Source organism: Ceratotherium simum, chromosome 34, assembly GCF_057802395.1.
Source record: "Ceratotherium simum simum isolate JZ-2026a chromosome 34, ASM5780239v1, whole genome shotgun sequence".
Taxonomy (NCBI): Eukaryota; Metazoa; Chordata; class Mammalia; order Perissodactyla; family Rhinocerotidae; genus Ceratotherium; species Ceratotherium simum.
Genome location: NC_141933.1, coordinates 26689963 through 26706436, shown reverse-complemented (window position 1 = coordinate 26706436; position 16474 = coordinate 26689963). Strand labels below are relative to the sequence as shown.

The 16474-nt window shown below is 39.0% G+C and overlaps 1 protein-coding gene across 4 annotated transcripts in view; it reads right to left on the bottom strand.

Annotated features, from left to right (window-relative positions):
* Positions 1-1731: 1731 nt before the first annotated feature.
* Positions 1732-16474, bottom strand: part of LRRC4C (leucine rich repeat containing 4C) — a 171563-nt gene continuing 156820 nt past the window's right edge. For all 4 annotated transcript variants that reach the window (XM_087423120.1, XM_087423119.1, XM_087423121.1 and 1 more), the window contains one exon: positions 1732-4393. In XM_087423120.1, the coding sequence (XP_087279246.1) occupies positions 2429-4351 (1923 nt within the window). In that variant the 5' untranslated portion in view covers positions 4352-4393 and the 3' untranslated portion in view covers positions 1732-2428. The remainder of the gene's footprint in view (positions 4394-16474) is intronic.

The window sequence follows — 16474 nt, the reverse complement described above, 5'->3', positions numbered from 1 at the left end:
CAATTTTTTATCAATATTTTTTTTTCTAAAATGTATTCATTAGGGCAATTGTAATCTTCTACAAGACTTGAATTATATCCTTTCATTTCTTACCTGAATTTTTTAGTTCGAGTTCACCTTTCATTCTGCTTAGCAGAATTTATCTAACTGTTCAGCCACCCTTCACAGTCAAGGGGAATTGTGTGCTGGGACTAACTCCATAAGAATTATAAGCTCAAAATGAAAGAAGATTTAGAGTCAGCAAAGACAGAGCTCGGTGAACACAAACCAAGTAGAGAAGGCAAGATTCTCTTCCCTCTTGATTTATATCATTCTTTGTACTATCACTCACTTGATATTCCTTGGTGGGTTATTTGTTTTGTGATTTGCAGCTTGGGAATAATATTAAGTACATTCGATACTGAATAGCTTGACAAATGACAGCCAATATGTGTTTTCTTTTTTCTTGGATCTTCTCCACAGTAAAAGCAAATGTGAACTATATTCCTAACAAAGGGAAGAAGAAAATGAGAGAGGAAAAAGCCACTAGAGAATTAGTGATCGACAAATAGAGGCAAGACCCTCGTGTGGTCTCATTCCGTTGCTATCCCTCCCTTCCATTTCTCTGACCTGCTTTGCTAGTAATGATTGGCTTTTCACACCTGGACAGCACAAAACCCTGGTGTGAGGTCTAGCCCGCAGAGTGAAGAGTGAGTGGCCACGCTGCTCATCATTATGAGCTGTAGTTTTCTCTAGCTTGGCCAACCATTGTTTCACCAACAAGGTGGTAGGTTTCAAGGGCCATGAATAAGATGTGTGCACATAGATAAAGACGGAAGTCCTTCACATACTATATTAAAGTATTAGCAGAGTGCCGAGGTGCCAATGAGCAGCAAGTTCCTTTTTTACTTGAAAGCTAGCATATGTTCTCATACCTAAAATTTCTCCAGGTCCTTAATGTACCTTTAGTGAATTACCCATGTATTAGCATTTCTTCATATACATCCATCCATCACAGCAAACTCATTCTCATACTTCTTTACAGCTCTGCAATCTGCATTTGGAAGAAGAGAGTCAGCTCTTCCAGAAGGATGGAAGAAACTGAACCAAGGAGGTCTCTGGAATAACAGTAACCTGATATTTTGAAACTCTAGGGTCCCAGTTTGCAGCCTTCCACCTGACAATTAGAGCTGGCCCACAATAATAAACTGATGCTTCTCAAATCCTATTTCATATAGACCATGAATGATTCAAGGGCAGGAACCAGGTTTTGTCAATTGTGTGTCCACAACACTAGAATCAGTGTTTAACACATGGTAGTTCTTCAATAATTATTGTTGAATTGAACTAAATTTGCTGATACTCAGCACCAAAAATGACTTTTCAACTTGGATAATTTAGAATACCTTTGCATTCTGTGACCATACTTCATCTAGCCAGTAGAATTTTATTTAGGGGACAGTGACCAAATTATACTGAAGCTTTCTTCCAAGAGGAATGGAATTTACTACACAAAATCGTTATTTTTTTAATCTGAGCATTCTACAAAGGGTAGCCCTGATGAGAAGGAAAAAATAACACAGCATCCTTGAATATAGATCCAAAACTCAAGTCAACTAATTAAACAAGACCTCTAGAGATGAATGCTGTGACTGAAGAATACTGTAGAATTTTCTTTCTTAGAAGGTACGAAATCTAATTACCATCAAGTTTCTCACATTTGAGCCATACTACAAATGAGTTGTCTCCAGGTACAGAAAAACCAACAATATTTTATTTATAATCTTATTTTTAGCTTTTGAACTACAAATTCTGGTTCTAGAGTTGTTTAAAAGATCATGGGTTTTATAGATGCTCATATGTAAATTAATCTGTTGTTTGCTTACTTTTTTTTCCCTTTTCCATTGAACGGTCCTCCTCATAAATACAGAACAGGTCATTACAAGAAAAATATAAGATCTTGCATTTTTTTCCTTGTTCTCTCTTAAAAATCTATTTCTAATATGCATTCCCCATTGGACTACTTCATAAGGGCATGAGGGGGAAAAAAAAAGAAAAGAGGAAAAAAAGCAATAAAGACAAAATAGACTGGATCTCACCACTAGAATTCACCATAAAAATCTCAAAGTATAACAGAATTCTTACAAAATTTCCTAGACCAGTTCTTTAGGGAATTGAGATCTCCTATGAAAAATATGGCAATCGGGGAAGGCAGGGACGAGATGTGGGAAAATAGTAAGTAAGTGCAGCAAAAACAGGTTCTGAGGAATACACATAATTTTGTCTGCTTTAGATCACAATAGAATTTTTAATAAATAAATTTCTTTTCTTTTTTGTTTTTTTTGTAAAGACACTTTTTTGAAACAGTAGATTTAGCCCAGTCATTTGTGTCATTTTTAACAAATTGTCTTTTTTTTGATTGTTTGTTTTCCATAACTCTGTAAATGTTTTAAATTTGAGTCTCTTGTACATTGTCTTTAGAGTTCATTCGGATCAATAACGGTTCATGCACTGAACTGTGTATTGAATTTATTGTGTTAACTGTTGTTGTGTGGTTGAAGGGAGATTTATAAGAGTTATAGTGATTTAGGTGCTCATGCTCAATAGCAGGCATGGGCAGGTGGCTTTCCATGGGTGTATCTCCTGTAATCTCATCATCCACATTAATGATTTCAACAGTCCTTGTTGGGGCGTGGTGGTTTTGCCGATGGTGCTGCTTCCTCATCTTGTAGAAAATGACCAGCATCACCGCAGCCATGAGTGTGATGGCCACGAAACAGCCAATGATAATTTTGGTAGTCTTCATGACCTCATCAATTCCCGGGATCCCACTGTTTATGTCAGTCACTGGGATGGTGAATGTTTTTTCTGTCGACCTTGTGCTCTGGGACGTGAGAGAGGTGGTCACGTTGGTGGTCTCCCAGTCAATCACTGGAGTGGGGCCCACGTTGTTATCTGTGGTCCGTGCCTCATCCTGAGAAGGTTCCATAGTCTCTACTGTGACAGTTGAAAAGTAAGAGAAAGGAGTAGTGGTTGCTGCAGTAACATTCAGGGTGGCTGAAGCAGTGGTATTTCCAACGGAATTACTCACCATACATGTATACATGCCCGTATCTTGCACGGTTACATTCGTGAAATTTAATGTGCCATCGCTGAGCACAGCTATCCGCACTTTGTACGCCCCGTGTGTCATGACTGTTCCATTTGGAGTAATCCAGGATACAGAGGTTAGGGACGTGGAGGCCCTGCATTTCAGCTCAGCTGCCATGCCTTCAGTGACATTGAGATCTGCTGGGGGCTCCACAATCACAGGAGCATAGCATGTGAAATAATTCTGGTCGAGCTCCCCAATGTACCTCCCTTTCAGATTGGGAGGGGTGTTACACCGGGCACAACAAGCTGTGTTGGAGGGGGCCATGTCTTTTATCCACCAGCTGAGCCACAGTATGTCACAGTTGCAGTTCCAAGGGTTGTGATGTAAGTGTATCCGCTCTAGATGATGCAAGGGCGTGAAGAGGTCATGAGGCAGTAATGTCAGATTGTTGTGCGCCAGGTTTATCTCCACGAGTGACTGAAGGTTATCAAAGGCATTCCGTTCAATCACTTGAATCTGAGACTGTATCATCCACAGTTTTTGAAGGTGCATCAGTCCCTGGAAAGAGCCAGGCCTGATGGCAGACAAATGATTCCCAGAAAGATCCAGCTCATCTAGTTTTACGAGCGGCGTAAGATTAGGGATTTCCCGGAGGTTGCACATGGCAAGGTTCAAATATCTCAAGTTGGACAGACCTTCAAAGGCACCTTCTGAGATGTATGAAAGCCTTTTCAATTCCCCTAAGTCTAATCGGCGCAAAGAAGGGATTCTGTTAAAAGCATAAGAAGGGATGCTTTCAATGGGGTTGTTTCTCAACCAGAGCTCCTTCAATTTAGACAAATATACAAAAGCTCCATTCGGGATGGTAGTGAGACGATTGTCAAAGAGTTCCAGGGTGTTGAGGTTTGCCAGACCATTGAAGGCCCCAATTTCAATTGTTCTAATGTGATTCCTACTCAACTGGAGGATTTCCAGGTGCCTCAAGTGCTTGAAGCTGTTCACTTTGATGATCTGGATTTGGTTCTCATGGAGGTTCAGCAGCCGAGTGTTGGTGGAGATGCCATCTGGAACCTCACGTAAGTTTTTCCGAACGCAAATCACTTTGCTGAACTGGTTGCTGCAGGAGCAGACTGAAGGGCAGGTTTGAGCCCGCACCAGACCAGCCACCACAAGGAGTTGAAGAGCCAGCAGCACCACAAGCAGGGGGTCAAATAGGGCCCTGTTAAACCTAGGACCTATCATTATCTGCTGTGGATGTAAGGTCATCTTGTTCAACATTCATAATTTATCTGGTTTTGGTCCTTCTGGAGTTCAAATAGTCTGCAATATAAGAAGAGCAGAAAAGAGTGTTAGTTCTCCTCAAATGTCTTTCTGGAGCAATGTCAGTGTATCAGCTAAAGCCATCATTTCTCAGACTAGGAAAACAACAAATCTTATGTCCTTTATTGAGTGATGTGTCTCATGTTTATAAAGAATGCTTCTGTACTTGAAATTAGCAGCCATGCACAGTCCATATTCCATCAGATGTGCAATCACAGAGAAATGGAAGAATGAGGCAGAGGATGTTAATGGAGTGTTTACCAACCAAGTGTGACCCGAATGCATGAGGACTTATGAGACATACCCCACCATTAGGTTCAAAGTCCAGACCAGATTGAAAAAGTTCAGAAAAATAGGATTTGGGAGCTACATCCAACAGAGTAAAAGCTCCTTTGCAAAACTAGTAATAGCTGACATTTTATTGAGACTTACTCTATGTGCCAGGCACTGTGGGCTGTAGACTTCACGAACAGTCCTATTCAGGATTGGCTACATAATTGTGGGGCCCAGTGCAAAATGAAAATGTGGGATGCCTTGTTAAAAAATCATGAATTTCAAATCAGTAACAATAGAGCGTTAAGCCAAGCATGGGCCCTTCTGAGTATGGGGCCCTTTGCAATTGCACAGGTTGCAAGCCCACGAAGCTGGCCTTAATCCTTTCTAATCCTTATAGCGCTTGCCTGAGGTAGGAACTGTTATTGTCTCCATTTTCAAGATGAAGAAATTTAATCACAGGAGAAGTAACATGCATGAAATCACGTTAGTAAATACAGAACCAGGACTCAGACATTCATCTGGTTGGTCCAGGAGCGCATAATCTCAAATAATCCATGAAAGAGTTTTTGCAATAATGATGGCAAAAGCAAATATTTTTCACAATTAATTTCTTTAAAATACCTTTCCTTTCGGGGTGACCTCAGCTGTAAACACTGTCAACTTAATTTATGGTACCTGTGAAGATACACTGGAATAGTGACATGCATAAAAGCACATAAACTTTTAGAGATTCTCATATAGCAAAACTCGTTATAATATAGCCATTGGCTACCTATAGGGAGACATACCACAAATTAAGTAATTTCCCATGAAACATAATTTTTATTTACAGAAAAGATCTTAGTATAACAAAATTATTATGTCTTGTGTCCCTAGTCTTACTGTTTTAAGTATATTTGTAGGACGGGAAATAACTCACTTTCTGCATTTCTTCCAGCACAAGGAGGATTCCAAAGGAACTTGTGTTACCAATTATATGCCCCACTCAACTGGCTTGTCATGGATTGGGCACCTGTATAATGACTTTTGCAAATCTCTCATCTCAGTAAACAGTGCCTCTTCTATGACTCTCTTGGAAAGAAAATAAAAAGGGCCAGGACGCTCACCACATTCCAATTCAAAAAGGCACTAATTTAGTACTTACTATGTATTATCTTGGGTAAGTTACCTATCCTCTCTATAAATCATTCTCCCCACTTGCAAAATGGGAATGATAATATTACACTTAAGGGTAATAATAAGGGTAATATAATATTTCCCTTAATGTTGTTGTGAGTATAAAATTAGTTAATGCAGATAAAGGGCATAGAATAATGTCTCCCACATTGTGAGAACTCAATACATGTTAGACATTATTCTTATTATAATTGTTTTTGTTGTTGTCCTTATCCAGACATTTTGCTAAGTACTGGGCATATAATGATAAAGGATATAATCCTTAACCCTGAGTAAATTATAATTCAAAAGGTGAGACAGACAGGCAAACAGATGAAGTGCAATAACACATGTTCATTGCTATGAGACCAGGCCACGTTGACACAAGGGCACTGAAGTCAGGGCAACTTAATCATGCTGGTAAATCAGGGGATTTTCAAAGAGAAAGGTCATCTGATCTAGGTTTAGTAGAAGAAGTTGATAAAGAAAGGAAAGAAGAGCATTTCAGGCAGAGGGACCAGCCTGAGCCAAGACAAAGACACATGAAAGATGCTAGTACATCCAGGGAACAGTCAAAAGTTCCCTGTGGCAGGAGAATGGAAAGCTTGGGGAAGGGAATAGAAAAGAAGCTGGGATGAGATCAGGTCCAGACTGTTAAGAGTTGGTTATGTCAAACTTAAGAGTCTCCATTTTATCCCGCAGGGGACATGCTTTGTTTTTAGAAAGAAACGCTATCATCAGCTTTGTTTTTAAGAATGATAATATTGGACTAATATGGGAGAGAGAAAAGCTTTGGGAGAAACCAGTAGCAATGAGAACAATTTGGAAGATCTTCCACTTGTTCCAAGTGAGCCTTAGAGAGAAGTCAATGCCAGAGACAGGTCCAGTTTCTTAGCCATCATTTCCATACCCATCCCACCACTCAAGGGTTTGAAGACAGAAGGGCTGGTTCCTTTTTAGGATATAGTGCTGCGATTCTCAAAGTTAATTAGCATTTGTGAATACCTGCATTTTCATAGAGTACACGAGGTGGAGAAGAGGCTCTTTTCTAATAATAGGAGATGCCTTACTGAGAAAAAGCAACTGTCATTATCAATCCTGAAGCATATACTCACATTCACAAAACCACTGAAAGGGACCTGAGTCTCAAGAAGGTGAAGTTTAAAGTCATAAACTGCTTTCTGGCTTCAGAGGCTTGTTTTTGTCTCCTTCCCTATGGCAGCAAAAAATCTTGACTAATAGGTTCTGAGTTACTGTTTCTTTCTCCGGCCTTCCTGGGGAGACCGACTTGCTTCCTTCCTTGGGGCTGTTGCGGCTCTACGTTAACTTTTTACAGCACCCAGTCCTATGATCATTTGTCTCTGGGTCTGTTTCCTCCACTAGCCTGTGAGCTCCGTGAGGACAGAGGCCATGTCTGATGGTGTCTTCTTAGCCTACTGTCAACACTGTCCCTGGCATGCTGTGGGAACTAAATAATATGGCTGTTGAAAATGTGCAAAACAGTTAATATCTAACTATAACTCTTTGCATATGTGTAGTGATGTGTACTAATGTAATAATCATTGCCTTTTTATTTTCTATATTTCTTATGTTTTGATATGTGGGGCTTTGCTGATTCTGGAGAGACTGTCCCTCCAAGGGCTAGCCAATTCCTAGAAATAGTAAGAGACTTGCCCATAAGCACACCTTTCAGATTCAAAGCACCTGAAGTCTGAACCAAAACCACCTCCTTTATTGAGTTCTCACAAGACTCTTGGTCCACTATCCCTCATCACAGGGCTTGATACCAGGGACAACTTGGGACGACTTTATTCTAGGCGACTAGGGACAGCCCCTAGGTTCCAGAACCTGCTGAAATTATTCATCCGAGCCTATCCTAAGCCTGCTTGCCTTGCCTTCTTTCAAAAACTACAAGAAAGGCTCTTGCTCATGTTTTCCCTTGGCTCCTCCTACCTCCTAACCAGCCCTGATGCTTCCCCATGTGACCCCTATGAGTCATGGCTTGTGAGTAAAGAAATATCTTTTCAATGGCAGTTGTCTCCTGATCTGTTGGCCTCACCATACCTGAATAATAATAAAATCTACATTTTAAAACAACTAATCACTAAATAGCAGGGCCCTGCTCATCATATTCATCCTGTTGATGGCTTTATAGGTCTATTCCATTGTCCCATTTATGTTCTGACAACAATGTGGTTGGTAGGCTTGATACCCTGAGTTAGATTAGGAGTTATCTTTCATTGTAATTTGAAACATAACCTTGTAGATTTCCATTTTAAGTAGAATGCTAATTAAATTTCCAGTGATCATGAGCACTGAAAATTTTCATTCATGTGATTTAGTGTAATTTTACATACACCCCCCTCTCCCCAACACATACTTCCTTAAAGTAATTGGGCATTAAAAAAAAGAAGAAGAATAGTACATAAAATCTCTGATATATTAACTGATTGGTGCTTTTTGTTTGTTTGTTTATTTGTTTTTGGTGAAGAAGATTAGCCCTGAGCTAATATCTATTGCCAATCCTCCTCTTTTTGTTGAGGAAGATTGGTCCTGGGTTAACATCCACGCCCATCTTCCTCCACCTTATATGTGGGATGCCTGCCACAGCACAGCTTGATAAGTGGTGCATAGGTCTGCACCCGAGATCTGAACCCATGAACCCTGGGCCTCTGAAGCAGAGCACATGAACTCGACCACTAGGCCACCGGGCCAGCCCCCTGATTGGTGTTTTTAAGATTGGGGTTCCAGGGCCCTGCTCCTCCATTTCTCCTCCTACCTTCCACCCCATGACTCTCTTCAGAGTCCTAGGGTCTCTGGCAACACAGGCTGAAATGACTGGTTGACTGGAAATAGCACAGATGTGGAGAAGATAAGACCTTTGCCGTTTGCTACCTTTTTCTCTTTAGAATATGAAATAGCAAAGGCAGCCATGGCCAGGGGTCAAGAGAGAAGGCTCTAGTATGAGACTTCCTGAATTTATATGCCTGCTGAACCTCCAAGACCCTACAATTGGGAAAGTTACTTCACTTCTTTATACTACACTTTCCCCATCTGTGAAAAGGGATTAACAGTGTTATCTACTCAAAGGTTTGTGTTAGCACTGTCACATACCATATATAAAGTTATTGGCTCACAATAAGCAATATATAAACATATTTAAAACATAATAAAAATAAAGTAACGGGACACTCAATTCCTTCCTCCTAAATGAGATAGGAATCATATTAATATCTATTATTCAAAGTTGTAAAGATTAACTGGCACGATCAAAAATATACTAGGTATGAGTAAAACATATGCGATTATGATACATTTCTATTAATTGTAGGGCACACGTGTCTGTCCTTTTTCAACCCTCAGGCTGTTTTATATTCTACTTCTTGCTACTTCAATGTCTTTTTGCTATCGCAATTAAAGAGATTTCCCATAAATCAGTCAGAAATAACCATTTATGAATTATAGCTGGTTCAAAGCTAATTTATCACCTATAGCAAATAATGCTTGGTACATGCACTGAATTGAACAAAGCCCTATCAACAAAAGGTTTTCTACTTTAAAATCTAAATTGTGTTATTTTACATCAAAAATCACATTTCAACATCTCTTTCATAAGATGTGTTTATCACATCAAAAGGAAATCAATTTAAAGGTATGCACTATCCATTACGATGTCATCTGACAGCGTTTATGCACAAATGGATCTGTGTGGGGTTTGAATTAAACGATAATACTTTTAGCCATGTCCCAGAGGATGTCCTGACTTTGTCAACAGACCTTTCTTCTTTCCCTATCCATGCTTCAGTGCACTGAGAAACAGAGAAGGAGCTGCATGTAGGAGAGTAGGTAATAGGGATGCTTTATTTAGCACAATATCGCTGCTGAGTCAGCATAAACTCTATCTAGACCTTGGAACTAGTTTGGAAGCAAGGTGGGAGAAAGATGAATTTAGTTAACCACAACCACCCCTCACCCCCCAACAGACCACACACTCACATGCCTATGTATCTGCAACAAACCTCCAAAATACTGAGAACCAAAATCATTTACCCCACACTCAGCCTGGACACTGAAATCTCCAAACCATACCTTACCACCCATCAACATCAACATGACTTTGCTTTCCATTGTCTTCATTAGCATCTCTATCCTTTTCTGGGACTCTCCTGCCAAAGCAAATGGTTTCACTGTCTTTATAGGAACTTGCCCAAACATCCATCAATTCTTCCATGGAAAGCATTAATGGAGGTCTGTGTGCTAAGATTCTTTGAATCTCTCACCTCACCCTGCTGTTTTCACCGATCCTGGATTGCTGTGTCATAATTCTTAATAGTAACCAATTTCCCACATTGAAAAATCCTCCTAAAATCAAACTTCCAATTCTCAGTAAATTCTGGCCTAATCTTCACCACCGACACTCACAGACACTCCTGGACTTTTGTGAGGTAGCGCTTTCACTTAACATAGTAAGTGATAAACTCAGCTCTGTCTTATCAACAGGTTGTGTTTGTGATTTAGGGAGTCAGCTTTTTACAACACTAAAGACAGGTTATTCATTTAAAGTGTGCTTGAACCTCAATCTCTCTCTCTCTTTCTCCATATTTATTGTCTACCCAACATCCTACTCCCCTACCCTTTCCCTAGAAAATTTTGCTCAGGAAAATTCATTCCTATCCTTAAAAAAAATCACAAAACTATATTATCTGCTTTGGGAGAGGCTGACCCAATACTAATAGATGAATAAAAGTTGGTTTAAGCTAGGACTAGGCACTTTTTCTGTAAAGGGCCAGATTGTAAATATTTTAGGCTTTACAGGCCATATGGTCTCCTGTTGCAACTACTCTACTCTGCTATAGTAGCTTGAAAGTAGCTATAGACTAAAGGTAAATGAATGGGCATGGCTGTGTTCCAATTAAACTATTTATGGGCCATGAAATTTGAATTTTGTATAATTTTCACATTTCAAAATATTCTTTAAAAGTTTTTTTTCAAATACTTAAAAATTCAAAAACATTCTTAGCTCACAGAGCATACAAAAACAGGTGGTGGGCTAACTTTTAGACTGTAGTTTGCTGAGCTCTTGTCTGAACAAATATTGGTTCTATCATTTCTGCTGCCAGAGACTGGTTAGGTCTGGACATGTGATACATTTTGGCCAATAAGATGTGAAAAGTCAGCTGAAGGGGTTCTTGGAAGTTTTTTTCTCTCCCACTAATAGAAGAAAAACATGGGAGGACATAGTTCTTTGTTCTGTTTCTGGATATTTTTGTGAATATAAGATGCCTAGAGTTGCTGTAGCCATCTTGTGGCCAAGAGAGGAGGCAGCTTGAGGACAAAGCTGATATGCCCAGGAAGGAAACATAGAAAGACAGAAAAGAATTTGCATTCTTGATATTGTGATAAGCAGCTGAATTAATGAATCCTGTAATTGTCTTTCCTCTATATTTTCTTATTATGTAAAATAATCAATTCCTTACAGTGTAGACGGTTCATTTTTTTTTGATTATTCACAGCCAAATCTATCTTGATATTTTCATATTCTTTCTCCTCTCTCCCCCTCCTTCTCTCTCTCTCTCTTTCACTCTCATTATCTCCCCCCTCTCCAAACCAATAGCAAAGAAAAGACAAATAAGACGCTAGAAAAATTCTGATTTCTTATACCATTATAATCTGAGACCTACCAAAGGAACAAAGTAAGCTGAGACAACATGATTTGCTTATGAGAAGGGAGGTGAGGCTCATCACCACCATACTAAAAAGGCTTTTTATTGCAATCACTTCTCTGGATATCTCTCTAAATTTTATAAAGTACTAGAATACATAGGAAAAGGAAAAACAACAAATTAAATAACACCATTATCAAAGGTAGCTCATCTCTCCAAATCTAATTTATTTTATAAATATTTCCTAATGTAGTTCATTTTTTCCCCATTTGAAATCCAATTTTGCAAATTTGTTGAGCTGTTTCCACCCCTTATGTAGGTGTATTTAGTTCTCCAGATTTTCAGAAAAAAGAAAATTTTTGTAAATAAGCCCAGGGCTGACCCTCTAGGCAAATGTAATGGAAACAATACAACATTTAAATGGCTATAACTCAGGGACCCAACCTGTCAAGTCAACAGGAGGCTCTTTGGCTAAACACACTGACCTTGCAATGTTTCTAGAACATGTTGGGATTTTAAGGAATTGAGATTTAAGAAGGAAAAAAAACCACTTGTGTCTGTATTTTCATTTTTCTAGAAGACTTATCTGGTTGATAGTAAAAGAATACATATGTTTAGTGTTTAGAGGTGACAACATTATAATATCATTAGATGAGAAGAAGTAGTGAGTAGAGAGAACTATGTACTAAAAAAAGAAAAACAAGAAAACAAAAACATGTGGCCAACATGTTGCTGTACTCTGGAGAGTATAATAAGAATTATAAAAGAGCTAAATTGGCCATGCCTTCTAGAATTTTCCAGTCTTGTGGGAACTATAATATAGACATATAGACACATATAAAAAATAAAAAATATACATATATATATCTAGGTTCTAATGTACATCAATGTATTCAATATTTAAATGCCATAAAGCACTGTCAGAAGTCATAGATGATAATCAGAGGAAGCTTTTTGTTTTTTGTTTTTTCTTGTGAAGATCAGCCCTGAACTAATATCTGACCATCCTCCTCTTTTTTTTGCTGAGGAAGATTGGCCCTGAGCTAACATCTGTGCCCATCTTCCTCCACTTTATATGGGATGCTGCCGCAGCATAGCTTGACAAGTGGTGCGTCAGTGCGTGCCTGGGATCCGAACCCGCGAACCCAGAGCTGCCGAAGCAGAGCCCGCGCACCTAACCACTTGTGCCACTGGGTTGGCCCCAGAGAAAGTTTTAAGAAGAGGGTTTGGGGTTTTATGTAGGTCTTTAGGGAGATATAAACTTGCATTGAGGCAGGGTGATGGTGGAGGGAGCAAGAGAGAAAAATCACTTTGGAAACTCTGATTCACAAGTAAGGAAAGAGACATCTCTGATCTCTACTGCTGCTCATGCCCATACTGTAAAATTGCACACAAAGGACTATTACACACACATTCAGTTTTGGTTCCCTGATGACATACTGTGCTTTCCAACTTGGAACAATGGTGAAGCATAGAAAGACTCCTCAATCTAAATTAGCAAAACCTAGTGAAACAAAAACCAGAATTAGAGCAAAATAAGGTGGGTTGGAGAATTGGCTAAGTATTACTGGCAGATCTTTGGTAAATTGGCCTTCTCTGAGTGATGCTCTCCTAAGTGGGAGAGATGACAACATTAATAGACATTGACAGGATTGCGTGAATTAAATGGCATAGCATATCGTTAACGAAAATCCCCAAACCTGCCCCTGCACCTCTATAAATGCCACTACAACATACCCAGTTGCTCACTGCAAAAATGTAAGATTCTTCCTTGACTTTTCTTTTTCTTTGTTTACATCCAGCACAACACTAATCATCTAACTTTACTACGGAAATATAACTGGATCTATCTATTTTTCCTCATTGTCCCTTTCTAGACCAAATCATCTTCATTTCTAACTTGGACCACTGAAATACCCTCTTACTAGTTTCTCTACTTTTGCAATTGCCGTACTACAATTAATTCTTCATACACATTTAGAGTAAAGTTTAAAAGTATGCAATATTTTCCTATAAATATGTTCATGTCACTCTTCAGTTGAAATGCTCCTATGGGCTCCATACACTTTTAGAGCAAAATGCAAACTGTTTTGGCATCTAGCTCAAGATAGATGTTCTCACACCTGCTGACCTCTCCTGTCTTTCAACTTTTCTTCATCCCCCTTCTCTCTTCAACCACATTGGACTTCCATTGTTCTTCAGACACTCCAAGCTTTTCCCCCTCAGGACCTTTGCACTAAGCTTCCCTCTGCCTGTAACATATGTCCTTGATTTCTGCGTGGTTGACTTTCCTTGTCATTCAGGACTCCCTTTACATGTTACCGTCTCAGAAAGTTCTTTCTTGATCGCTCAGCCTAACGTAGCCCCATCTGTCACATCACCATATTTAATTTTCATCATAATAGTTATCATTATTTGATATTTTCCTCGCATTCTTAGATGTTTATTTTCTTACTACCTGTCTCCTCTGAGTGGAATGTTAAGTTCCATGGAGCAGAGACTTGTCTGTCCTATTCAGTGGTATTCACCTAGAAAAATACTCATCAAACATTTGTGAAATGCATGAATGAATGAATGAAGGGTGTTCAAGGAGAAAGAAGCAGCCTGTAGATACTTAAGGTTATAAACTCATTGAGGACCTAGATGATGTCATATTCACTGTTTGATCCCTAGCATCTAGCAGAGTCCACTCATATAGTAGGAATTTCATCAATTTCTGGAACAATGTTGTCCAGTTTTCAGTTATATTCATAGAAGTCCTTCCTACAAAGAAAAGCTGAGGAGAACAAAGTGATATAAAGGTCATTTCATTTCTCCTTGCTCTCTTTGTTGTTGTGTTTTTTGCAAGGAAGTCTTCCCTATTTCTTTCTCTTTATCTATTACTGTCAACAGCAGATACCGTTTTAAGTTTGGCCAAACAATGCCCTCTGCTGTATGTGCCTAAAATAACAAGATTGCTTTGAAAATTCCAACATAGATGACACATAAATTATTTTCATGATTTGCTTTTTCACACGGCACCTACATGCACTTCAAAACTAGGGAGGTTTGCCTCAGCTTTCAGTCACTCCACTGATCAGACCGTTTAGAGCAGAAAACAAGAATTCTTATAGGCAGAAAGTCAAACCATCTTCAAATCCCCTTTATAATGGAAGAGCCTCTTGATCATCACATTCCTGCTCCTGGAACTCATTTGAACCATTCATTAGAAAATCCATGAGCGGAAAAGTTCTCCTAATTCTTCTGTCACAATCCAAAGGAACAAGCCAATGAGATATGCAAGGGATTGGGGTAGGTGATGGCATCTCCAACTGTGTCTTAGCAACAAAAAGTCAAATCGACTTCATGTTAAAAAAGCAGATCCAGAAATATAGCCAACAACTTGGCAAGGCTACAAATAAAATTAATTTGTTTTTTCCTGCTTGTTTAGCCTCACATGATGCAGGAGAGATACCTGGTATGAAGTTTCTGGCTGTTCATGAATTCTTTTGATCATATTCACTTTTTGAGGCAGATTATTTATGAAGAAATGAAATATAGATGACTAACTTGTTTCTCAAATTAAAGGGCAGGATTTGAGGTGTTCAGAAATATGTTTGTACTTTTATGATAGCTGCTTGCTGTGTTGGTTTCGTGAAATGCATAACCAAGAAAAAAGCTTAAAATCTCAGGCTCTATATACTGCTTGATATTTCATTTTTTGGGAAATGAAATCAGACAGTTCCAATGATCAGAAATGTGCTTGTTTGTAACAATGCCTGTATTCTCCTTTGCACTAATATTTTTAAGTCTAGAGCCCTACCAAGGCACGAAAACTTCACTTTTTTCCCCTTCTTTTTTATTCTTTCTTTTTTCTCAGGTCTAGGGGCCACCAAATGATTACTACATGCTACTCCTTATCTCCAAAATTGGTCTCTTCTTTCTATGCTTTTCCTGGGGGAGATCTTCAAAGTAACACTGCAGATTTAGTGTAACAGCACCCAGTGACCTAGACAATCACAGTTCAATAAAATATAACCCACCAATAATTCCCCAGTGCTTATAGAATAAAGCCTAAATCCCTTACTGCCTCTACCCACTAGATGCCAGTAGCACCCCCAGTTGTGACAATCTACAATGTCTCCAGACATTGCCAAATGTCCCCTAGAGGACAAATTTGCCCTCTTGAAAACTATTGCCTCAATGTGACATGTAAGACACTCCATGATGCTGTGCCATATTCCTTTCACAATCCCATGTCCCACTGCTCTCTATAATACAGCCTAAGCTAGAGTCTGTTTCTGATTCTAAAGATATACCCCTTATTTTTCCTTCTCAGAGACTTGCCCCTATTTTTCCCATGGCTTGCAATGTCCTACTCTGATTTTTCTTCCAAAATTGTACCTGACTTAGAGCCAATTTTACAACGACCATTTCTACTAAACCTTCCTTAGTCTTACTGGCCAGTATTAATCCATCCTTCCCCTAAGTGTCTGTAACACCAAGACGACAGCACTTATCAAATCTGTGTTTGAGTCTAAATGTTTGGGAACGCATGCAACCTGTTTAATCATAAGCTTCATAAGGACAGGAACTGCATGATGTCTAGGCAGCGAGTAAATATTTGCTGAATTGCATTACGGACTGTAGCCTACATTTCAATTCTTAGCCAGGAACCAGGATGATAAACTAATTTTATAATAACAATTAATATATCAAGGTCCATTGATAAGATCCATATGTGAACCAAAAAAATTAAAATGGTACACAACCTAGTATAAATGGTAAAGAGGGGTCTCAATAATTACTCCTTGTCTTCTCCCCCACAAACAAAAACTGACAAGTAAATTAACATTGTGAAGAAGAAGATTACCCAAAATTAGCATGTAAATGAGTGATTGAAAGCAATAGATTAGGGTAAAAATTTATCCTTACCAGCAAGAAGCTGTATCCTAAATACCACATCCAGCGTACCTGGTACATTGTACGTGCTAAATATATGTGTATT